The 26,965-nt window shown below is 35.2% G+C and overlaps 1 protein-coding gene across 1 annotated transcript; it reads right to left on the bottom strand.

Annotated features, from left to right (window-relative positions):
* Positions 1–408: 408 nt before the first annotated feature.
* On the bottom strand, positions 409–26,965 carry TRIP11 (thyroid hormone receptor interactor 11). The gene is made up of 19 exons (XM_008629710.2): positions 26,870–26,965; positions 25,785–25,895; positions 24,421–24,696; positions 23,520–23,588; positions 22,655–22,820; positions 20,408–20,770; positions 19,698–19,738; positions 18,550–18,753; positions 14,576–17,605; positions 14,226–14,366; positions 13,802–13,995; positions 12,296–12,459; positions 11,867–11,970; positions 11,529–11,628; positions 6,911–6,992; positions 5,997–6,111; positions 5,282–5,404; positions 3,856–4,003; positions 409–2,497 (listed from the first exon to the last, which is right to left on the bottom strand). The coding sequence occupies exons 3-19, from the start codon at positions 24,523–24,525 to the stop codon at positions 2,289–2,291; spliced, it is 5,358 nt and encodes a 1,785-aa protein (XP_008627932.1). The 5' UTR covers positions 24,526–24,696; positions 25,785–25,895; positions 26,870–26,965; the 3' UTR covers positions 409–2,288.

Here is a 26,965-nt window from a genome sequence, read left to right on the forward strand (position 1 = left end):
TGAAAACAAAGCTTGAATGTTTGTAATGGTCTGTGAAACATTCAAAGAAGGAAGAAAGAAACAAAGTAATGAAGTTGTTCTACACTTCTCTGCACAAAAGTACTGCCTGGAACACAAAGCCCAGCTGATTTCTAACAAAGCATCAAACCCCACCAATGTACCTGTGGAACAAGCCTTACAACAGAAACCTCTAAGGCATAAGAATTTTCTCCATAGTTCAACAGAGCCCACCTCCTAGGACTTAAGGACTGAAGCCTTTTGTATCTCTGCTATAGATTTTCTTCTCCCTCAAGGAGCTTAATGAGGAACTCTGAAGTTCTTCAGTACCTTTGCTTGGTATTAGACTTCCCTCTTCAAACTCACAGCTTATTGTACAAATGGAACTGATTTACAGCATGCAGAAACAAATGGTCTTACTATGTTTTCTTTATTGGCATTTAGAAAGCTTCCTGAAAGAGAAATGTGTACATATTAAGTTCTCTGCAGTTGAAGAAGAAAAAAATGCATAAAAAAAAGTTAAGAACTGCTCCATTAGTATCTTCAGAGAATAGTGAGCAGCATGACTCCATTTGTAATTTACAACATGTAAGTCACATAATTTTTAAAAACTAAACATTTCCTTCTGCTCTGGCTCACCAAAAGGTAATTTTATTGCGAAGCAGCTATTTATCATTGAACAGCCATGACTACAAGACCAAGGGAGATTGCACAGAAGCCATCTGATTTCACTTTACTTTATAATTGCTATGGAAAAAAAAAGGTAGCTGTTCCAGTCCAGTTTAAATGAAGATCTACATTTGAAGTACCTAACTGCGATATTCTCAGCTGAGGTAATTTGAGATTCTCAATACATTTATTACAAAACACAGAATTTATTTTGGTAAATATGTGGCTGCTATCTTTTTAGAAATCAATCTGCCAAACTGTCCATAATGGGGTAAAAAATTTAAAATCAAACCCCAATATGGTCAATCCACTTACAAGTTTGCTAAGTCTTCCATGAAACATTAATATACTGGAGACAAAGGATTCAAACAGCTCTTAAATTAAGTACAGCAATTAAAAAAACCTTTGCAAGGTTTCAAGGCAACAAAAGAAATTCACTATTTGACCTCTATATAAATAAATGCAAAGATTTCTTGCATTATTTTGGTTGGTTCTGTACAAGTTTCAGTAATTATTTTATTTAAATATAACTCTTTCATCCAGGACCTTAATGAAAATGAAGGAGGTTGACAGTTCTAATATAGAACTTGCACAACAGTTATCTTAACACTGACTTAACAAGGAGAGGCATATAAAAAGATTAAGAAATTACACATTTTAAACTGAAGATGTTTTATCTCAGATTCACTATGAGGATGACTCCGATCCTTTAGTATGCAACTTCATTCTTTACCTGCCAAACAAAGCGTACAAGTTATCACAACAAAATTTACACAGTAACTGACTTTGGCCTTGGCTTTACAAAGACCTATTTACACATTTGAGATAAGCAAACACCTTCCTCCCTTTTAATTCTATACATGTGTTCAAGCTTTAAGTCTATATTTGGATCTACAAAATCTTGCAAGATAAAAAGTCTCTCAAATATACACCTTGGACCATTAAAGCACAATGTCTTTATATATATGAATGTATCATTTGCTAAATTACCCACTCTTCACATGAATATCTCTAGCCTCACTTCCCTAGTTAACTCCTTAGTGCTGATGGATTAGACTGCTGAAAACACCTATTAGTCTGGGGGGGTATATCAAATCATTGTGCAAAGAGATTAATGTGCCTCAAATTGCCCCCCAAATAGAATCAAACTTGTAAATAAGAGATATAAGTCCAAAAGTACATTAAGTAAACAACATTAATTGGGTGGTTTATGTATTTCTTTCAGTTCTGGTTCTGTAAGGTAGATGGCAGATCATTTTAATGGAAAAACAGATCTCAACACCAAAGAGTTAATGCTGTCTTATGCATATCTGAAACAACCCAGTATACATAAGGTTTAAAAATCCTTTAATTTGTCTTGTGACAATCTAGCAACAAGATAGATTTTTTCCTCAGTTAAATATTTAACCCACGCCCAAAATGAATGCCTGCTATACAGAACGCAGTTATTCATTCCACCATTAGAATTTCTGAAGCACTGATAAGTTTGTAAGTACAAGAAAAGCAAAGTACAATTGAAGTCAAATACATGACTTTTTACAGAAGGCCTCATCGTGATAAATTATATACAACATAGTGTTCTCATTTTCCTTAAAGTGCTCATCATACTGATACAAGATGATCTATTGTTTTAGGAGGTCTTTTAATACAGCACCAGCACTGGCATCAGGGGACACTGGCAGTGGTGTAAAAGTAGGCAATGCATCAGAAATAGGTTTCATAAGCAGATGTCCAGAACTAGTAGCTGGTGTTATGAGAGGCACTGCTGCAGATCGAGGTGCTATAAATGGATTTGCATCTGGTCTTCTACCCATTCCCGAGACTGCAGAATCTGGAATATAAGAAAAAAACAAACCCCAAAAACCTAAACCAACAATGAAAACACTTTGTTAAAAAGCATTCCTAAATCTATCCAATTTTACAGCATTTGTTCACAGAGACGTTCTAAAATTGCCTATCACTTCTGCAACATGTAAGTCCTTGAAAATCTCCTTGCCATGGACAGTAGACACCCTCAAAGACTTTTATTGTCTCTGACTTCTCTCATAGAACCATAGAATCATTTAGGTTGGAAAAGACCCTTAAAGTCAAGTGCAACTATTAACCCAGCACTGCCAAGTCCACCACCAAAATTCTGTAACAGCTCAAGCTACCCAAAAAACCGTGCACATCTGACAGGCAACGTGAACCCCCTCTGCAGTTCACTTCACCTTTGCAATGCCAGGCATGACATATCTGTCACACTGACTCCAGCACTGTGCAGAGGTGTAAGGGCCCTGGCACATGCACTACAATGCAGACCACAGGAAAGTTTCCCAGCACATAGCACAGATTCCCCAGAGTCAGCCCCAAGAAAACCCCCATAAATAAACAGCACTTTGTAACATCCAACTACTTTAGGTAAATTGAAAGAGGGTTTTTTAGCATTTCTCTCTCTCTCTGTACACATGTATAATACGTCGGGGTTTGGTGTTCGGGGTTTTTGTTTTTATTTTCTTTTGAGTTTACAGCTAAGTTTCAAACAAAACAAGCTTTTGCAAATCAGCAGGCTTATATTAAGGTGAAGTCTTAAACACAAAAAATTAAGAACAAACTGGACCAGTTAAACTGAAGATTTGAACCTTAAATTACTTAAGACAAAAGTACATTAATTTAACATGCATAATATAAGCCTAATTGTTCTCTGCCTTAGAAAAATCAAACACTCTTGCACAGCTTACAGAGATTTCATACCAGGCCATACACTTAACTGATTTCATTTTGGTCCTCTCTGAGCAACCAGTTCTCCAAACCAGAAAGACACTGCAAAGTTGTATTACTTGCATTCTTCACTCACTTCAACACAAGCTGATCAACAGGGATGCTGAAAATCAGGACAGTGCTCACTACTACACCATATGAAGTTGTCTGCACAGCATCCATTTGGCTTTAACAGGTGCTGTTAAATCCTTTCCATATCAAAGGGAATTTGGTTTCTCTAATCTTCTGAGAGTTTAGAAAGTGAGGTATAGATGCAGTGGGAAGGAGAGATAGGAGAATTAAAAAAAATAAAAAGAGAAAAGTAGGAAATGGTTGGGGCAGAAGAAATCAAATTCATAATTCACAAGTGAGGAAGCACAGAATCATTAAAGTCCTCTTGAAAATTCTACCTTTAGTTATTTATATTCTATGTAAAGATTCAAATATTACCTTGCATTTGACTATTGGATGGAGTACTGTTAGTTTTACCAGTTCCTGCTGCTCCCAAAGGTTTCATGCCATGAACAGAGAGCTTGGGTGGGGGAAGGCTTGGGCGAGATTCCGTTTCAAGGAATTTCACAAACAGTTCTGAAAAAGACTGTAAGAGGCTACTAGTTATTATATTTCACTGATGCTCTGGTGAAAAGCACTAAGCCAAAAATACATACATACATACATAAAACAAAAAGCTGTCAACAGCCTGCAATCAATTTTGTACTTGTACTTAGTACTAAGCAGTCCTCAGTGAGTGACAATGAAATTTATTTTCAAAATACATTCTTTGTTGCTGTCTCATTAAGAAGCATTTATGTAAAATTGATAAACTCTAAAGATAACACACATACTTCTACCATGGTTCCATTATTGATTTAAGCCAGCTGTTTCAAGAATCCCATGCTAGTACTGACATCACAGTATTTCCTTTGTCTTTTGCTCAACCAATCTCTCCTCCAGAAAAACATAGACCCCAATCTTTTCTCTTAAAGCCCATGTATGCTTTATTTCACAAAGAATCTCAAATAAAGGAAGCATGGAATGATTAAGGTGTCGGTAGCATCACAAGATAAAATTTGACTTAGTAAAGCCTGTACTATTCACACAAAAGCATTATTTTTTCTCTTTTACATCTATAAACCACATAGGCCACAGTCCTTTAGTGGCTTATGTGCCTGCACTATTTTAGGGGGAAAAACTAATCCCTACACTTCAAGATGATTTACAGGAATCCATTCTCAACATTTCTAGCATAACTGAGCAAAAACCTAAAGTCAATCCAAAAACCCCAACCCCTCATACTTGGTCCTTGAGTACATTATTTACTGGCCTGCAAAATGAAAAGTTCCATAGATAAACTGCTCCCATGGATCATGCTATGAGATCTGTTGCTTTACAGCATTTGAAAACTTAAAATACCAGTTTTATATGCTGCACAGAAGAGGCACTAGCTGCAGCAGCTGAAAAAGCTTTTCAATTTAAATTTAAAGGACATATGGGAACAGAGCCATCAAAACACAATGTCATGGTCTTCCATACTGTTGAGTATTGCAGAATTCCATACTCTCACATATATTTAACTTCCAGTACTCATAGTTTGCAAGATGAAGTCCATAGTGTAAGAAAAGAGTGATGCCAGGAACCAGTGAAACAGTAATTGCCTTCTGTATTAGCACAAGATTTAGTATTGTATAATTTTCAATGTCTACATATTTCCTTAGTGCAGGAAAAAAACTTTTGCCAATGCAGTTGCACAAAAGAATTAATGCAAGATGCAGTAGCATCAGTAAATGAAGCTCAATATACTGATGAGCCAAACACGAGCATTAATATGCAACTTCCCCATTTTTGCACTCAAAGAGAATGAATGATTAATTCTTACACTATTAAAAATGTTCTGATGAGTTGGTCTCAAAGGTGTACTAGGAACACTCTTTGACCCTGCTCCTCCACCAAGCCAGCCAGTCACCCATCTTGTAACTCCTCTTTGCTCTTCAGATAGTAACTAGAGAAGTATTTAAAGAAAACAGTTAGGAAACAAAATAAAATAAAGCAGCAGATGAAAGAAAGTGAGTAAATATAATGAGCTGCACTATAACAATGTGGCACTCAAAGAGATAAATAAAATTTTTTTATTATTGTCAAAACCATATTCTCCGCCTCTCACTTTTAGACTGGCAGTCTAAAAAGCTGGCTCTTTACTTAAAAATATAAGCCTCACATTCTTCACAATACTACTGGCACATATATAACAGATTTACTTTTCTGTAACTGATATATTACAGCTACTATACACAACAGCACTAAGTTAAATCCTTTCCTTTATGCATTAGCATTCATCAATAAAATGAAATCTACTCTATTAAAACAACGTTATCGAAAGATTAAGATCAGCATGTCCCACATGAAAAAAAAAGTGAGATGAAAGAAGAAAAAACATACTTTCCCCACAAGATGTGCAGGGACAGTCACATTTAGTTTAGCAGCAAGTGATTCTATTTTCAGGTAAGGATACTGAAAAAAAAGAGAAAAAAAAAGAAAAGAAGAAAAAAAAAAAGAAAGGAAAAAAAGAAGCCTAGTTTTCTGCAAAGTATTACCTGATCAAGTTCATCCTTTTTTAGTCCCAAGATACTTCCCATTAACCTTAACACTTCAAGACGTCTATTTTTTGGAGTATGAAAATGTCCAATAAAGAGATTTCTCATCAACAGTCTGCAGAACAAAAGAAGCTACTTATACAAGCTGCTATTGTGTAACAGCTGATACCATAATATTGATGCATTTATTCCTCATACTCTTGACTAATTTACAGTAATTCAAATAAACACATCAAATACAAATAACTAAAAAGGTGCCTCACCAATTTCCTCCTTTTGTAAGTTATCACATTTCTTACATAGTAAGTGTGAATTTGGACAGTATTAGCAATATTGTATGCAGTAAAGTGAAACTGAAGGGTACATGAGCAAATTTTGATGCACATACTACAGTCAGGGAAAATGCTTGTTCTAAGATCTTGATTCAAAAGAGCATTTAAAGAGATAGCTCTGTGTAGTCCCAAACCAAGATGTAAGGAAAGGGACAGGGGAGCCCATTTGCCTATCCCTGTTTCAGTTCTGCTGGGTAGAGAAGAAAAAAAATGACCAAGGAAGAGATTTACATGACATCCAGGTGATGCAGATACATGAAAGGGCTTGCTGTTCACACCTTGAACATTATAAAATACGTTCATTAAGAACTCTTATCTCCATTTGCACAGCTCATGCTACAGAAGTGCACTTCTTTCTACTTAAGAAACACATCACTGATCCAAATCTGTTGGTTTTAGTAATCAAAATGACTATTTACAACCACCAAGCAATTGAAAAATGTCAAAATAATTAAACTGTAATTACAAGATAACATACAGAAGTACAGTCCTGCACTACTCTTGCAACTGTGAGTGCCGCATCTGTACACTGAGAGGAATAAAACCCAAAAACTTAAGTCAAATCTTTCAGCAAAGACTTACTTGTCCACTTTTCCTTCCGTGCTGTTCATAAGGTTCATTAGTTTATTTTGTACATCTTCTAACATTTCTCTTCTGATCTCACCTATAAATTGATATCACAGCAAAATTAACAAAAATCAAAACTTTGAAACATTATTGCAAAATTTATCAATAATACACACTTCTATAAATATTGCTATGGTGCTTTTAAATAAAAAACAAACCCATAAAATCTATGTGATTTTTTTATAAAAAGGTGTCTACTACATCATTACTATTTGAAACCACAACCTAAATTTCAGGAATGATACTCAATACCGAAGTACAGGAGCACACATTAAATAAATCCATTGCAGAAGGTCTGATGAACTGCTCTGTTTCATCTAAATAATACAGAACTGGAAAGAAACTCTACAGCAAGGTCTGTAGTTCTGTGGTGGCAATCTTTTTCATAATGAGCAAACTCCATGTTGGCATCAGGTCTTTTTCATCTCTGCCCTTAACCTCCGATACTACCCAAGCCCAGGTATTCTGTACACCCTACTATCAGGTTGCTAAAGCCTTTGAAGCACCAAGAAGTTCTCAAGTTTCCCAGATGAATTACTGGCTAGCAGAGCAACATCAGGAGCTTGCTGTGGGTCTGTTCTGCTAGGACCTTTCTCACTCCTGTAACTGATGCAAGCTCTGGAAACGGCATACTGGGACACACTAATGCATCACAGAAACAGTGTTGAACTTCACAGTTCAGTATACTGGCAAGAGAGGCAGAGAGATGCAAGATTACCCATACTTTGGGAACAAAAATATGAATGGAAGACATTAAATGCCACAGCTACTATTAACCAAAGACAAAACTGAGAGAAAAATGGTAAACACTTCAGTCAGGCATCATGACCTGCAAACTGAATAAATAGGTCAGAATTATAAGTCAATGAATGTGAGGTAGCCTAAGAGTGTGCTAGGAGTCACTACACACATTTTCTGCCTTCTTTTGCATGCTGACTCCAAGTTCTGATACTGTTCTGTAGTGGCTGCAATGAATCTGTTCATCTAGGATAGCACAACACTGAGAATGATCTTCCTGGCCTGCACAAACACACTATTTTTCCTCTTCATAAACACAAAACAGGAACTATTAGAAGAGTAAGAGAAGAGTTTAGATTCTGCACTTACCAGTGCTGTAAACATTTCAGCTTCCTGAAATTCCTGAACTTAATAAACGATTTGTTTACTATCTACACACTTGAGTCTCACAACATTGGACTGTGTAACAAGGGTGACAAATGTAATAACCCATGATTTTAAAAGAAGCCATGGCATGATATTGTTATATTCACTGTTGCCCAACAATTTCACAGCACCAACTTCTCTACAATTCTAAAATTCCAATAATACAAATTACTTGTTAACTGAAATACACCAGTTACCCCAACCACACTGTGCCAGTAACTCAGGCTGCTTCTAACTTCCCATAAAGCTCATAAAAATAAAGCTCATAATAAAGAAAAAAAAATTCCTAGAAGTTTTACTTGCCATAAATATCGTACAGCATTCCAATTGTAAGGAAACAAGGCAGAAAGTTTTCTCTTTATAAAGATGCAGAAATACTAAAAACTGGATTGAAGTCTCTGATGTTCAGGTCTGCGGAGTTTCTATAAAACCCACAGAATAACTTGCTAGAAAAATTTATCTTCATTAAATCCCCAAATGCAGGATTTTAGAACACTGGCAGTAAACTGTTCTCAGACAAGAAAGCAAGTAATTACATACAAGGTACTAAGAATTCTTGGAAGTTAAACCTCAAATGGCTTCACCTCAAGACTGCCAAAGTGTAATATTGCACCAAATTCTCAAACCAAAGGGGTTCTGTAAGATATTGCCTTTGAAGCCTAATAAAAGTACAATTATTCATACACAAAAGCTTGACAAACACACTATAACATGGACTGTCCATGTGAAGACCACCTCTACCCTACAGATGTATAAGATAACAGGATGAACTTTTGCTCCTCTCCCTCTATAAGGTTTAATGCTTATCTCCAAATCCTTTGGAAAAACCGCTGATCACCTTAGTTTTCCTATCATTTTAACAATTTTTAGGCTCGTGTTAATTGAAAATGCTTCATTTAAAAAAACCCCACAAAATATACACTCTTGGTTTATCTATCTTAATTTCTAAAACCCTCAACATCTTTGTAAGAAAAGTGACTTATGAATTTTTACAACCTTCAAATCATCTGGGATGCATGGAAAGCATTCCACTCTTGTTTCCACAACTTTCAATCTTTAATAAGTGCATGCCACAACTGTGTTGACAAAACATGGTTCTCAATTAACACCAATAACTCCCTGAGAATCCACACAGAGATTTTGTATATACACACATCAAAGAGCCAGTCTGTGAAATGGATACAACCTAATATGCCCTGTTCAAATACTCCACATCTTTATACAAACATTTTACTTCACAAATATGAATTTTAAGGAGTACAGAATAGAACAAACTAACTAATGTCATGCTGGGAAAGTTCTTATTCAAGGAACACACAGAGTAAACTCCTCATTCAAAGCAAGTTAACCAAAGCAAAACATGTATTATACAACACTATCTTGTAACAACTACATCCATATGCATCGAAATCCATTCCAATAATGTGACTGCTCTTCAACACTCCTCTCTCAACACATCAGGGTGAGGCACAGGAGAACTGATCTGTGGTTTCAAGTTTTACATTTACTTAAAATTATGCTACTTTGTAAATACGGTTAAATAGGACATCAATACTTGAAGGAAAACATTGGCAGTATAATTACACAGTGATACAGTTGCAGGAGCAAACATAGGTGACTTGTTATTTGGATGTCCACAGAACAAAAGGGAATAAAAAGGGAAATAAACTACTAACACCACAAAAAGATAAACAGCATTTGAAAACAAATTTCAATTAAATCTTACACTGTTGCTATTTCTCTACAAAGCAAGACAGTATGAGTTGCTTTTTCCATTTTTATTCACTTAATTTATCCCTTTATGATGAATTTTAAACCAAAAGTATTAATAATTTAAATGAAAAAAAGGTTCTATAACAAAGTGGATCAACTTTTCAGGACCACTACTTTGCTATATTCCATCCACAGTGACTATGCAATTTACCATTAAACATATTTTTTAAATGGAACATTTCCTTCTAAAATAGAATCTTACAGCTGAAAAGGACTTAAACACATACTTCGGCTGTATGAAAAGACTAAGTAACAAAAAAGTCCTGAGCCAAAATTCAGCATGGACTGCTGTAAACCAGACATTTACAGTCTCCAATAATTTATTAACCATTTATGGCAATCCAGAAAACTGCATCTGGTACATCTTATACTTTTCTATTAAAATCACCTCTCCTGCCAAAAAAATCCATAAAGAAATCCTTCAAAAGATTTGGCTAACAAAACTGTGTCTGGGAATGTATTTGGCCAATTTTCAATAAGACATTATATGTTTTCTTGTATAAATAGAGAATATGAAGTGATATTTTTTTTTATAAAAATCATTATTTACTTTACAACAACGTTAAAATGCTGTTTCCTTTATGCAACAATTCCATTTCAATTTTTTTATCAAGTAAATTGCTTGCCAATACAACACTGCTTGATACTGAGATTTAGTTTTCTCTCCAAGTTCAAACCCCTCCTGCTTTCTTATGCAAGGGTTTGACATCAAAATTAAACAGTAATGAAGAACTTCCCATTTAAGAGTGCAGTATTTGCCTATGTCAAAACTAATTTCAATCCAGGGTGTTTGTGAACTTTTGCTGTGAATGTCTGTAGTGAGAAATAGATATACAGATCAGTCAATTCAAAAACAGATCATGAGTTGTATATTGTAGCAGTTTGAAATTTAATTTAGCTTGTAAAATTTGTATGTGAACTCCTGTGATGCCCACCTGGATGCCAAACTGCACTTAGAGAGAACTAAATTTAAGTAAGTACGCATTCAAATATGTAGCAGAAAAGGAATAACTTTTTTGTAAAGTTCTTGCTGGAATCTTGAAGACTTTCAAATGACATTTCACACCATCTCTCTGATCATAAGCAAGTATGCTTCAAGAAAACATCATTTATTTCAAGAGTAAGACTAATTATCACTTAAAAAGGAATAGCAATAATTAATTGCATACGTTCAAAGCATGAGTTATCACTATATCCAGCAGAGAGGGCAGTCACATCTGTGCAAGAGCTGCTGCCTCTACATCTCTGACCCACTGCACACCCTTTATCTCTACCTCACTGTATTCCTATATCTATGTCAAATATGGTAGTTACTTTGGAAAATCTGACAACATTTGGTATTTCTCCAACTTTTAAAAAAGACATTTACAGAGCTAAATCAAGTGTCCTGGTATTTACAGGGAAAAAACCCCCAAAACCCAGAAAACGTCTACAGGACTTTTTTTTGAGAAAGATCCCTAACAGAAGGTAAACATACTTTTTCATATTTGCTTTATAAACAAGGAAGTCCTCAGAATGTGGCACAGAATTAGTCTCTCTCTCATAGGATATGAATTTTAATAAGTTTCTAGGAATACTACATAGTCTCCTCAGCTGCTTGAAATATTTTAAGCAGAAATGAAGAAAATGTTGTTACCTTCTTTCTTAAGTTCTTCAATCTGCTCCTCTTTGATGTCAAGCTGCTCAGTAAGCCTGGATGCTGCATCCAGGGCAGCATTTGCCTCTTCTAAACTCTCCTAAATAGAGGGTTGGAAAGGGACAAAAAGAGAAGCAAGGGAGATCGCTATCACAATGACACTAACACAACATACATCAGACATAACATATGAAGAGACTCCAATCACTTGTTCTTTCAAATAACTGGATTGTAAACACCCTCAGAAAATGGAGGGTCAGCAGAAGAATGCTGCTTTGCTTACTCAGTCAAGAATTAAAAAGTAGTTTGACAAGGTTCAATTTCATTATTCGGCCCACCTGCAGTGACACAACTTTTTCTTCTAGGTTTTCTGCTTTCTTCTTCCATTCTGCACTCTGTTTCTGGTGTCTTTCCAGTTCTGCTGAATACATAGCTTTTTCTTCTAAATGATAAAAAATAAGAGACAAAACAAAAAAATCTTAATTTGCAACATGTAACTCTTCTTGAGATATGCAATTGCAAAACCTCAGCATTATCATATCTGGTCTTCATGAGGTAGAGGTGGAATTCAAGTTTCTTAAATGTGATATTGATCAACAGTTTTCACAGAATTTGTTTTTTAAGTTTTTAAACGGACAACAGATTCTTAAATTCAGGCTATCAAAAAGTTAACCAGGTAAATAATATTTCAAAAGCATCAATATATGATAACTATCCCAGCTAAAAAATACTTGTTGCAATCTTTGCTATTTCTTGACAAACCTTACCCTGTTGGAACTGCTCTAGTACCATCTGCAGGTTGGCCAGAGACAGTGCATACTGCTTCACTTGGTCCTGGGAGATGGTCAGCTGCAGAACAGTTTCATCTCTCTGCTTGGTAACCAGGTTTAACTGTTCTTGCAAAGATTCAACTTGCAGACTAGCCTGATGACTTAATGAAAACAAGATACATTACTTAAATAACAGAAATTATCACAGAGAAAATCAAATCCCAGCAAACAATAGCTTAGAATTTTTCAGCTCAACTTAAAAAAATTATGGCATTTTTGCCCCCAATTCCTCTTCAAAAACAAACAAACAAAACCAACCTAAAAAGATATTTTAATGAAGTCTGGCAACAAAATCTTGACAATAAAAAAAAAAAAGAAGAATCCATATCTTGCTAATTGTCTACTTCAATGACTATGAATCAATAGGTCTTTCTACCAGTTCTTACTTTCTAACCTGGTCTCCAAGAACTCCGTATAGCTTGCTACATACTAACAATGGAATGCTCCATTTACTTTCCCATTATGCAAAAATATTCTGAACCTGATTTACTTGGCTGGGAAACAGGCAGTATTTCTTGAAAGGTATTTGAAAAGTTTGATGTAGAATTAAGAAACACTCAGATTTCACAAAACCTTCTCCCAACACTTACACTTTCTCCAGAATTTTTCACAAAAAATTCTGCTCAACTTGGAGATCTCCTGAGAAAGTTAAGAGCAGAATCCATCTTTAGTGCTTAGAAAACCTCAAAACCCAAGACTGCAGCTATATACATATTTTTAATTAAAATACTTCTTCATTTGGACAACTGTAATAACATGAAAAGAAGAATTATTTTGCTTGAAGCAACCAAAATTTGCTTAAATAAGATACTAAAGCAGTCAAGATAAGCAGTAAGTAATTTTAATACTTGGGCTTTCATTGTTCTGGCTGAAAAAACTGTTTATGGCAAATAAATAAAAACCCAACAACTGGTTCTAGCGTCCCAGAGTCTGCTATCCATGAGAAATTCAATGCATCTTGTTCTATCTATATGTTTACACTAAGAAGAAGGAAGTTCTCAGCAGTGTACACTTTCCATGGCATCAGGGACAAAGTAAGAATGTGCATGTGTCTCGAAAGCAATTCACAAAGCATGACAGTCACATCTGTGCACTGAAGTGTATAAAATAAGACTCTTTCAAACTGAATGAAGCCTTGACTTCAAAGTAAGTTAAGTCACTTTATTTTTTGATTTAACACACAACTAAACTGATGGGTTGAGGATTTTTTTCCTAGTTCTAAGCACTGTTAACCATATAAGATTTCAATAGTTGCTATTAAAAGGAGAAATGTATTAAATTCTCAACAGTAGCCAAGTATATTTCAAATCACCCTCTTGATTCTGAGTAACAAAAGTTTGTATCTTTTTGTTTTCTCAAGTGCTTAGTAAGTTACAGGATGGCAATTCAGTATAATAGAACCATCAGCACCAGTCTAGTTAACTGTGGTATTTAAAAGACTACCTGGCATTCTCTACTGCAGTAGATGAGGATGCAAGTTTTTCTTCCAAAATCAAAACCTTTTTTCTTAGCTTGACCTCTCTGTCTTCTGCAGCTAAAGCTTCTCTGGTGTAGGAGTCTTCCATTTCTAAAAGGTGATTCCGCAACCTCTCCAGTTCCTGATTTAGGCGCTGCTCCTTCTCATGCAAATGCTGTACCTGTGTAGAACATACCTTGAGTTACTTGGACATAAAAAAAAAATCTGTTACTTCTCATAAAAAAAAATTAAGCAAACGTAACACATGCCCATTCAAGCACATTGCAAGTGTATTGATTTTAAGTGCTTTTAACAAGTGATTGCTACTAAGATAATCCAAAAAATATTACGGATGCAATTTGTTATTCTTTTTTCATTTATTTCTTGCAACTATAAATTATTTGTTGGTACCTCACTCTGCAGGGCACTGCTCTCCATTTGCTTTTGTTTGAGTGCTACCATGACTTGGTCTCTCTCTTGCTGAAAAGTAACAGCCTTCTCCTGCATTGATTTAACTTCATTTAACAGCTGATTCAATTCTCCTGTCTTGCCCTGTTGAAGACACAGACAAGTATTTCAAACATGGCCAACGGTTTTACCAGAGGCATAGTCTTTGCCAGGAAGAATGTAAAGATACTATTGATCTAACAAGGAAAAGGCTAGCACATCTATGGCTTTGCAACACAGAAAAATATCCAGGAAGAGTATTATTTTGAAGTTGTCTAGTTTTAAGAGATAGTCCTAAGTATGAACTTACGTACCTGTTCTTTGTCTTTCAACAGCTTCTCAAAAGCAAGAGCTTTTTCCTTCATTGAGTGAGACTCAAACTCTTTCTCTTTCAGCATCATTGAAAATTGCATATTAGTCTCCTGAAGTGCACGGAATTCTGTTTCTTTTTCCCTGCACCTTGTAACTATTTTTTCATTTTCTTCTTTCAGTTTTCGAATATCCATTTCTAAAATCAAATTTCTTTCTTTTAGATTAGTTACAGCTTGCTTCAAAAGCTCATTTTCATTTTCTTTGTTACTAAGATTTTCACTCACAGAAAGTAACTGATCACTTTTAGATTTAATTAATATATCTTTTTCCCTAAGTGATTTCTGTAACACATCATGTTTTTCTTTGATCTGCCTCATCTCTGATTCGGTCTCTTCTTGACTCTTTCTTTCAATCTCTGATGCTGCAGCAACAGAATCAGATAATCGCTGATTGTTTTCCTGAAGAGTCCTAATAGTTGAATCTTTTTCTTGTAACTTTTTTTTCAGTTGTTCCAACTCAATTTGAAGGAGTTTATACTCCTCACTGAGTGCTTCAGGAGGACTGCATTGAACATCTGAAAGCTGTGAAACAGTGGGAGCTGCTGCCACAGACGGTGTTACCAAATCCAGTTTACTCAGGAGAAGATCCTTAGTGCTACAAAGCTGTCCTATGCTGTGTTGAACTTGTGCTAATTCCTGACTAAAACTTTTCAGCTTTTTCTCATTCTGTTCATAACTCTGAATCAAGCCATTATAATCTACCTGCAGTCTTGAAGTACTATCGCTTTCAACTGAAATTTGTGCTTGCAGCTTGTGTAACTCTTCTTGGAGGTGAGCCGACTCATGCTGCATGTTCTGAACCGTGGTTATTACCTGTTGTTTCCACTCTTCCATTTTCTTTACTTGCTGTTTTAGTTTATCACGTTCTTGCAGAAGTTCCTCAAACTGGTTACTATTCACACCTCCTGCCCCATTACCAGCACCTGTACTGGATGTCTGCAAGACAGTCAATAAGGTTTGGCATTTTTGACTTAGGGCATCTATTTCAATATCTTTTTCTCGAATGATACGGGACAAATTCTGAATAGTTTCTCTAGACATGTCTTGACTGCTGTTTTCGGATCTATTAGATAATTTTCGGTTCTCCTCTTGCAACCTCACCAAAGCTGCTTCTTTAGCAGCGACCATGTCCATGATATTACGATACTCTGTTTTTAACTGACTGTTTTCCCTTGTCTTTTCACTTAGAACTGCTAGTACTTGTTCTCTTTCCATAACATAAGCTTGCAGTTGCTGCTGAAGGGTCAGAACATCCTGCCTGTAGGAAGCTGAGGAAACTCTGGCATTAAGAGCTTGTATTTCTAAATCCTTCTCTTGAATGATCCGAGTAAGTTTACCAACTTCATCCTTAGACAACTGATCAATTTGCTGACTTAGAGAAACATTCTTTTCATTTAAGAGCTTAATCTCCATCTCCCTTTCCTTGATACCTTTCACTAGTCTTTCAATTTCAGCTTTAGATAAGTCATGTTTTTCATTTCCATTTTCTCCATTAAGGGTTTGAACTTTGGTTTCCTGAAAAAGATCAGAAGAATCAGTCTGAATAATCTGTCTCTCTTTGTGCAACTGAGTTTTAATTTGTTCTATTGTTTTCTGCAAGTTTTTGATTTCCTCATCTTTCTCTAAAAAGAGTCTTTCATGTGTGACATTCATTTGCTCACACTGAAATTTGGACTCATCTATTTCCTTTCGCTGCTCCTGCAGTGACTGCTGAAGTTTCACTGTTGTTTGATTCTGATCTTCTATTGTTTTTTTGTGAACTTTTATTTCTTCTTCAAGATTAGTCTTTATCACTTTTAACTGTGTTACCTCACTTTCAAGTTCAATAATAATATCCAAAGTTTTAGGCTCAACCACAGGTGTAGATCTACTTTGCTGATCTTTAAGGCGTTCAATTTCTTCTTTCAAATGATTATTTTCTTCCTTCATGACTGCAAGACTTCTGTCTTTCTCCTCCAAGTTCTGTTTTAAGACATCCTGCTTTTTTGAAACTTTCATATATTCCTCAAGTTCCTGCTTCACCTGTAAGGCTTGATTTTTGTATTTTTCAATGAATACCTCTTTCTCTTTTATGAGATCTGTCAACTGCTTTTGTCCTCCTAAGCTAGTAGTTAACATCTCTTTTGTTTCTTGATGGTCAATTTCCATCTGCTCAATGCTCCTTTTAAGCTCAGCAATCTTAAAGTCTTTCTCTTGATGGAGCTTAACCAGGCGCTCATGTTCAAGCTGCAGTGCAGTGGTATCCATACTACGGGCATTTGATAACTCCTGGATAGTTTGCTTATAATTATGTGCTTGTTCCAAAAGCCTCTTCTCTGTCTCATTTAATTCACTCTCTAACTGTCTTTTTTCCACTTTCAAAGCCTCCACAACAGTGTCTTTTTCCAAATAAACTTTCTTTTTCTCTGAAATGGCATCACTTAACTCCTGTTTTAGGTCTTCAATGGCTACTATCAGCTCTGCATTTTCTGTTCTAAGATTAGACAGAGATTTCTGTAAATCTTCATTGAGTTGTTTATTTTCTGAAACATCATTCTGTAGTTTTGTAATTTCAACTTCTCTTTCTTTCAGAATCAGATCTTGACAAGTGTTGTTAGATTCCTCATTACTTTTTTCTGTTAACTGGCTCAAGGATACACAAAGTTCCTCCTCTCTTTCTTTTAGTTTCTGCTGCAATTCTCCAATTTCTTTTTTACTATGCAAATTACAGTCCTGGGCTTTCCTTAATTGTTCCTGAAGATCTTTAATATTATCTTGTAGCTGCTGCTTAATTATATGCAAATCATTAAGTGCATATGAACATTGGTTTAGTTTTTCTTTCTGACTATCCAACTCTTTAATAGTTTTCATCTTCTCAGTTTCTAATTCTGATACTTTGTTTCTTTCACAATCTATGTCAAGTTTCAGCTGTTTGATGATACTATCAGTTTCTGTGCGTTGCTTTGACAGCTGCTCTTTCAGTGTAATCATATGCTGGAAATGAACACAAAACAGAATTCATTAGGGTAGGAGAACCAGCTGAACTATGCATTTCATTCACTTTTATCCTCTAAACAATAAAAAAATTCAGAGGAAAAAATGTTTCTTAGTTGCCAACGTAAGTTATCAAGTTGTATCACCTAGTCAAATTAATTAAAACCAAATATCAAACAGGGACAGATGACATTTCACTACCAAAAAAAAAAAAAAAAGAACACCATCCCCCCCTAAAAGAACCTTAAAACTACCTAAATCAAGAAATAAAAACCAAATTGCTTAAAAAAAAAGAACTGTCAGAATTTCTCAAGACAGTTGGAATTCAGCAAACAAAATTGCTTAAAAAAAGGGCGGCACTACATTTAAATTATCTGTATATTCTATTTTCAACTTCTTGTTTCAACATACCTGTTTGGATTCATTTCATAGGTGATTCACTGGTAAAACAATAATTGAAAACACATGGCTTGCAACTCTTAAGTTTCTGATTATATGTAGTTGGTGACTTTTTTTACTCCACAAATGCTCATATTATACAGAACTTGCAATAAAGTAACTTAAATATTCAACATAATTAAAAATTTTAAAAGGAAAAAAGTTTCAAATTATGATTGATTTTACTGTCATAAAACAGTCAGAATACTACCAGGATAAATTTAATCAGAAATGCTGCAGTGAAAAATCAGGGACTATTTAACTGGACTTCGTAAAGTAACATCCCTTATGGATAGCTGACACACTGTATTATTCCTTTGTCTGTAACAAGTGGGTTTTACTTGCACTTCAGAATTTCTCATTGAGATGGTAGATATGGAGAAATACTGGCCCCAATTTTCTTTTTAGACCTCAGAGGATAACTTGTATTTCCCTGCTATCTATGTTCAAAGATCAACTCTAAACATTTATTCAGCAGTTCAATAATTAGTTGAAGTATTTATTACCTGAGTAGCTTCTTGATTCTGCTTGTCTAGTTCTTCCAACTCTGCTATTAATGTTTCCCTTTCAGCAACACTTTCATCTAATTCATGTTCTTTCCTTTCCAAATCTTGTCTTAATTGATTTATTTCTGAATTCTGATCCTCTGTATTCGAAGAAAGAATATTCTCATGTTTATGTTGTGCACTTGTCAGTTCCTTCTCAAGTCCCTCAAAATAAAAAAAAAATAAAATTGTAAATATCAGACTTTATCTTGCTGAAATTATGTTGGAATCTCTAAGCCTACAGGAATACTTCCCCAGTTAAAAATTCTTTAGTGTGAAGTATTTGTCTCCACTATTCATACATACACATTTATTTCCTCATCGCTTGGTTTAGGAGTGCAGTTTATAAACTTCTGCACAAAAAGCCATGGTATGGTAAGAAGTTATATCCGCCTGTGAGGTATGGATTGACAGCTGGGATAAACTATTATAACTGCAAGAGCCACCCTAAACACAGCAGGCTGCATGGTGAGACAGGAAGTTTTAATCAAGCACATCTAAATAACATCATTCTGAAAAATGCTATGGGAACCCTTGAATGAAAGCGAAACACAGAAATCCTCAATTGAAAAATACTACTGGATGCAAAGTAAAATAAACCAAATCTCTCGAGTTGGAGAGTTTATAAAGGACCAAGTCAACCACACCAAAAACTAAAGGTGTGTTATGTTCCACTGCTTCACTTCATCAGTAAGATGGAATGCACTATTATTACAAGTACTACATAGAAGAGAAGTATTTCCCAACTGGTAAGTGCTGAAACTGAAATATGCTAAAGCAGAAGTGAAAAATGATGTATTCTACAAAATGTACTATTAGTACTTTAAAAATGTATGTTATAGCTTTCTAGGTAACAATAAGATATGTGGAACTTGAATGGTTTTCCTTAATAGAATACACTGGAGTTTCACAAGTAAAAATGTATTGTTTCTATAAATTCCACATGTAATTATAGAATTAAACTACAATTATTTCCTTTTACATTACAATGTTATTTATGTAGAAGTGTGAATGTTCAAAAAAACCCCCAAAATTACCAAAACGTGTGTTTTCTACCAGTTACTATTGTTATGAGTTTTTTTGTTGGCTTAATTTAGAAATTGCTTTACCTGATTTAAACTGGAAAGTCTTGCTATTTCATTTTCTGCTTCTATAAAGGAAAATGAAATAAAATAGATAATTTTACTACCTTTCAAACAACAATAAAACAAAATCATTCTCCCACCTTTCCCAAACAGAACGCTGCTGCTCAAAAGAGAATAGTTTCACAGCATTTTGTGATGACAAGCACCAGGTCCATGAAAGATTCAAACATACCATCAGTCACTACCACAAAGCAGAGCATTACTTTCACAACTGATCCCACATTAGGAGGACTTTGGTACTACAGTTTATCAGTTACGCAATATTAAAATATTTTCTACCTTCAGATATATTCCTTATACAGGTATGTTAGTGTTTCCTCAGGAAGATATTAGCACACATACACACATACACAAGAATGTACTTTTTGAATTTAAACAAACAACTTCTATTGAGGCTTACTCACTTTTAAAGAAAAAAACCCCTACCAAACAGTTGGCAGACATGATTACTTCCCTAATGAGAAACCCCTACGATAACCACGCTAGTCCTAACAACGTTCTCTTTTCTGCTTCACCGTACTTCAATGGACAATGCTTTTCTAAAGCAGCAACACTTAAAAGGTACATATTCTCATATTCAGTTTCAAATTCATAAAATAAATTTTGAGTTTTAAAAGTAAAAACCTGCGAAAACAAACTATTAAAAAATAATAAAAAAATAATAATCTTAGTACCTAACAATGCTTGCTGTAGTCTGACAACATCTTGTGGTAGTGATGTCTTTGATTGGAGCTGCTTCTGTTCTTTCAGGAGAGCATCTTGCTCTGCCACAGATCTTTGAAGCACACTAAAGTCAGATTTAAGCTTTTCATAATCTTGTGCTATTTGAATTTTTTCTAGCTTTGCAAATTCTTGCTCTTTCAGAAGATTTCTGTTTTCTGCTTTGGCAGAAGACAATTTGTGATTTAATTTTCTTATTTCATCCTCTAGGTTCTTTACAATCTGCAACTCTTCTACTTTTCCTCCATCTAGACTTTGAGGTTTTTTTTTCTGTTCAGTAATTTTAGAGTCATCCACGGCATCTGTGCTCACACCATCTAAAAGACAAAACAGATTATTTGCAATATTAACCAAAACCATCACTCTAGATGTTTTATTTCTCTTCTTTCACCTCTTCTGACAGAGGGAGATAGCCTAAAACAAAAACATGGTCGTCATCAACAGAAAGTTTAGTTAAATAGGTTTAACATTTGAAGCTGTGCTATACACATTACTCATTTGATAAGTATCTTTTTGAATACTTTCACATGCTTGGCTCAAAATAACTTTAAATGCTAAGTGTTGCAAGACATCATTTGTTTGCAATTTAATTAGAATAGACTTGATCCCCACCTCTCTTGGTGAGGAGATGACAATCTAATTTATCAGGATTTGGAATCTCTCAATTTTCTAAGAATAATTTATCAAATCCCATCTAATTCAGATTGATGCAAAATCCATTTATAATTTAATTAATTATATTTCAAAGGTTTGCCAAATGGTTGTTACAGGAAACAATTTGCTACAAATAATTGGTTAAATGATGCACTAAGCTTTTCAGCTGAAGAAAAACATTTTTCAGAATTAATCTTTTTACAGATCCATCATACTATACTGACATTTATATTTCTGTACAATCTCCTATAATTTCCAGGTAAGTTAGAGAATCCAAAAATCATCATCAGGAGAGTACAGAAAAAAATGAAAGCACACTACTTGTGAATTCACCTCGGTGTCAGCTCAAACACTTGCCCCTGCCCTAGTCCCTATCATGTTGTCAGACAGAATGAACAAAATAAAAATATAAAATACTCCAGTTCTTAAAAAGTCACTAATGGTATTTATTTTGCAGATAACTCGTAATGTAAAAGATAAGGGGCTTCTACCTTTGACTTCCTTAAATTTGTCCTGCTGGTGTACATACATGAAGGGAAAAAACATATTACATCTTAACAGGCATCTGATTTTAAGAAATAAATTCCCTATCAGTACTACCTTACAAGTTAGAGAAGCTGTGAAAATACTTCCCTTCTTTCCAAGAAGGGAACAGATTTCTCATTGCAAACAGAGAATATATACTTTTCAGAAGTCAAAGCTTTACCAGGTAAATAGAGGTTTACAGGCAAAGCTGATGTATTTGTGCAAAGAAGCCTCTAGAGGAAACCTAACTGACACGACTATTTTTAGGGAATATGAAATACTTAAAAGGCAACAAAAAGCTCCTTGTGGGAACTACTGAGCTTCTATATTGTAGTCAGGCCACCCTCAGTAGTTGGAAGGGACCTTAAGATCATCTAGTTTTAACATTCTTAGGTGTGGTTCTTACGGCAATCACAGGATCACAGCATGGTTTGGGTTGGAAGGGACCTTAAGATCATCTAGTTTTAACACCTGCATCATGGACAGGGGTGCCACCCACTAGATCAGGTTGCTCAGGGTCCTATCCAACCTGGCCATGAACATTTCCAGAAACTGGGCATCCACAACTTCTCTGAGCAACTTGTTCCAGTGTCCCACTACCCAATCTTTGAGCTTTTGTCAAGTAATTCAACTGGCACATATTACTTCTCATAAAAGATATTTTTGTGCTGTTACTTTCGTATCTTCAATTCGGTATGTCTCATCCACACCTATATTCAGTGTAAGTTAAAAAAACCAACCCAGAAAGTGTAAAATTCAGAGCACAACAATTGGTATGTATAGAAAATGACCCTCCAGACTAATACATGTCACAGATGAAACACTATCGTTCCAGTGTTCAAGCCAATCAGAGTGAATAAAAGATACAGGACACATCTTAAGCATGAAGCTGAACTGAAATTGAAATTCAAATTCTAAACATCATATATTTGATACCTATTGTACTGCCACGTGCATATTCAACACTTTAACCAAAATTCACTCTACATAAACTAAAATAGAAAGCATGTGGTAACAAAGACCTTGCTGTAACTGATTCTCGAGTTCTTCAATTCGCTCTTCATATTCACGCAGTTCTTCTCGGTGTCGGCGACCTATCTCTACCAACTTCTGTCTGTGTGCATCCTGCAACACTGACAGCTCATGCTGATGTTCATCTATTTCTTGACTTAAATTCTGCTTGAGCTCCTAAAAAATATCATTAGAGAAACAAAATAGCAAAATACAGCACAATGTCTTCTTATGAAAGAAATAACACAATACAAAAGAAAGAAAGAAAGTTTTCCCCAGTCTAATTAAAGGATTTATTAAAGGATTTCTCACAGCAGAAGTCAAGTTTCTTGACATTTGTTGATTTGGAGTTTTTAAACGTGTTGAAAGAAATTCCTTTAAAACATATGCTTACACACATAGTATGCCCTACACAACAGCAAATATTAAACCAACGTAAAGCAGTTACAAGTGTTACATACAAAGTGGATACACTAGGATGCATTTTTAGTGACTTTCTAGGATGACATGTAAAATCGGTATTTTGCATCTTCAACAAAGAAAGGCCAGATGTTTCTGAGAAGGGAGAAATTATTCTGTGTATCTAAAATACAGTCTCATAAGTCATCAACAGCTTCACAAAGTGATTTGCCCTAATAAGTACTAACATCATTGTTCCAAGCTAACATACTGTAATTATCAAATTATACAAATACCCTTTCTCAGAGTAACCATTTTAAAATATTGTACTGCTGACTGAAATATTGCTGTGCTATGACATGCCCCTGTGCATTTTTAATAATATTGTAACAATGCTAGTTAAAATATTTACAAGTCATGTGACCATATGCAAAACCACGAAGAGTAAAGCAGAAGGAGACTAGTTTGTCATCTTACCTTAACAACATTTTGTAGTTTGCATATTTCACTTTGTTCAGCATCATTTGTGCCTTGCACTCTGGAAGACTGAAAAAAACCCAAACCATATCCCTATGAAAATTGTGATAAATACATGTATTTTTTATGTAAATGCTTCCTCTACTGATACTCAAAAGTAAAAACAACAAAGCTATCATGAAACAAAATAAAAATCCACTGTAATTTTGATTTTTAAAAAAATACATTTTAATAGAAACATTTTAATTTTCCATGGATTTTTATTATTACATTGCTACATATAAATGGGTAAAAAGTTTGGAGTGGGGGGTGTTATTGCTCATAGTAAGACAACAGGGTTGCTTAGTTTTGAGTTTTTTCATATGGGAAAAGCATACCTCTGAAATCAGGCTATTACTTGAAAAATTATAACTCACATCAGCAGCAGCTTGAAAGATTGTACTTTTTTGTCTCAACAGACCATGAATTATAACTGACATATCAAGGACTCAGAGAAGAGGAAGTATAAAGAATATGCAAGTATCCAGCTATTACTTTGAACAGTACTGTGCTATCAATAAAAATCATTATCATAGCCAGGAGGAAAGGAAGTATTTTTTTGAAAAGCTGAACAAAAGTGAAACCCTAAAGTAGCATTCTAGGTGAATGTTCACAAAACCCCTTATCTAACTTGACAAATCATGCATAAAACCATCACAAAAAAGCATTTGGAAGTTGGTCACTGAATGTGTCCTTAATCATGTGACAGCAAGAAAGGTTTCAGCTTTTCCATCAAAACATGTTGCTTCTAGACATTTTTTAGCATGAACTTCCAAAAGATCCACTCCTAATCCACAAAATGCAATGAGAGCAGTAATTTGGAGGGGAGAGGGAAAAGCAGGGTAGAAGAGAAACCACTCACCACTGCAATCTGCTTCCAGTGGTCAACCTCCGATTCGAGCCTGGAAACTTCATTGGACAATCTGTTTATTTCCTGTTGTGACCAGATTATATCTCCAAAATCCATGTCATCTCCTTCAAAACCTGAGGAATGTCTGACCACTGGAACATAGGAGGCTGATGCAGTGGCTGCTGGCAAAACACCAGCTCCCAACTGGGCAGTCTGAGCAGCTGTCTGTACTTTCTGCAGTTGTTCCTGTAGTGCATTCTGTCTGGCTTTTAGATGGCTGATTTCCACCTGAATATACAAAATAAAATGCATTGTTTGAATAAGAAGAATATCAAAATACACTCTACTTTACCCTTTGTGGCCTTATGAAATGTGAACCAAGCAATTTCCCCCCAGCACAAATAACGGATCACTTTCACTAGAAAAAGAAAAACAACCCTAAACATTCTCATAATGGAGAAAAACATCCTTAGCTCAAGTGTTATAAAGTACCTCACACAGAGACACGTTTTTTTTAGCAGCCAAGGTACACAAATAGTATAGCACTATCCAGGCTAACTGATTATACAAAAAATTTAAATATATAAAGAGGGTATTCAGATATGAAAGTTAAGCAATATATTATGCTTTTCCACTTATTTTTATTACATTTGATTTCTTTCATGTTTAACAACTCAATGTATTGAAAATTTACTCATTTACAATAAGGTGAAATTAGCTACATGTAATTTTCTTTTAACAACTCTGTTACTGTATTTAACAAGCAGAATTTTATACATCTCATAGTTCTGCTTCCTCTAGTTCCCACATGAATTTGTGAATAAAGCAGAAATAAAACTCCCTTTTGTGTAACTCTTGGCATGCTGGCAACTTTCTTCATTTAGGTCTATGAAATCTCATGTTATACAGTAGGCTATAAAGCTGATGCTTCCACCACAAAGAGACATTTCACAAATTTTGAAAGGCAGCTCTGTTCTCTTTAATTGTATATGTTAAGATAAATAATGATATCTAAAGACAAAATAATTGCTTCAAATGGGAATTTGTTCCTGTTGCCTTCCTTAAAAGTAACTGAATCAGAAATACAAAGCAGTATATAGTGTCTTTTCTCACAGTGATCCCAGAAACAACAGAAATTCCGACAGCTGCATGACATTCCCAGAGCATTTTCTCTTGCCTCAACTATCCCCTGGAAGCTTGGCTTGCATCACATGATTCAGTGAAATATATCTTAGCCTACATTAACAAACCAAGAAACCATAGCTATGACCAGTATTTCCACTGGAAGAGAACAGACACTGCAACAAAGGAATTAAACAGGACAACAGGCAAGTTTATTTGACAAACATACTGAGAAATTTTACTCTGTATCCTACCTCTTTCTGTTGAAGCTGATTGCGGTACTCAATAGACAACTGCTTTATTTGCAGCTCTGCTGCTTCATGCTTTTCTTCTAAGTCAGTACAGACTTTTTTCAGTCTATCATTCTATCAAAAATGAGAAATGAATGTTGGTAAACTCAGAGCACTCCTTAAAGAATCAGAAAAGCAAAAGGCTACTGAACAGAAAAGAAGTAAGTTAAATTGTACAGGTTTCTCATGCTATTTAATTCAAAACACACAGTAACAGCAATGTTCAAGCGTGGGCCCAAAATCATGGTCACATCCAAGCTTTCCATTTTTACATAGCATGGACTCCAACTCATTCTCAGAAAAAGTTTTGTGATGACCAGAGATAAATGCCAAGGTTTAAAAAACTCACGGCTGAATCACTTGGATCTTAGCAAGATCCACAGGTAGAATTTAAGAATTTAAGCCACAAAGCACAAATTGGAGCTAATACCCAGTGTTCTCTCTCTGACCTTAGCCAATAGCAGATGGCAAAAAACTAGAAAGAGGACAAGCAGGAACAGTTACGGCCCCAAATAGTATCTTAACTTCACAATGCTCTTAAGGGCTGAAGACATACATGAAAGTTGTTTGTTTAGAGACATAAATAAAGTCTCAAGACCAACAAGTCTCTTATAAGAGCACACAAAGCTACTTTCCATGAGGACACATGAGATTTATAAGTGGTTTTGGAGGAGCATGAGCAGGCATAGCTATGTCAAAAATGATCATACGGTAGGACAACAGAGAGAGAACAGAAGCAGGGAAAACGCCCACTCTTTTCAGAGCTAAGCCTACTGCTGCAGTCCCAGTCCACACGATAGGCAGGAACAGTCACAGCATGCAGCAGTTAGCAAAACATGAAAACTTGCACCACATGCATACACCAATAAACCAATGTGCCTCCCTAACTGTGATGGCAGTTTGTCACAAAAAGTCACATTCTAATGCCACTGTCACCGTTGTTTCTGGATTTACCCAGGGACAAGCAACTTCAGTGCAATATTTCAACTTTATACAAAACAAATTCTATGCATTGCTCTTAATTACAATAGTGTTTCAAAATGTCTTACTTCAAACTTCTGTGCTGCATTAATACTTTCTATTTCTCTGAGTCTAGAATTGGACACATGGAGTTCTGTTGCTGCATCTGAAAGAAAGTGAAAATT

Source organism: Corvus brachyrhynchos, unplaced genomic scaffold (assembly GCF_000691975.1).
Source record: "Corvus brachyrhynchos isolate BGI_N302 unplaced genomic scaffold, ASM69197v1 scaffold1, whole genome shotgun sequence".
Taxonomy (NCBI): Eukaryota; Metazoa; Chordata; class Aves; order Passeriformes; family Corvidae; genus Corvus; species Corvus brachyrhynchos.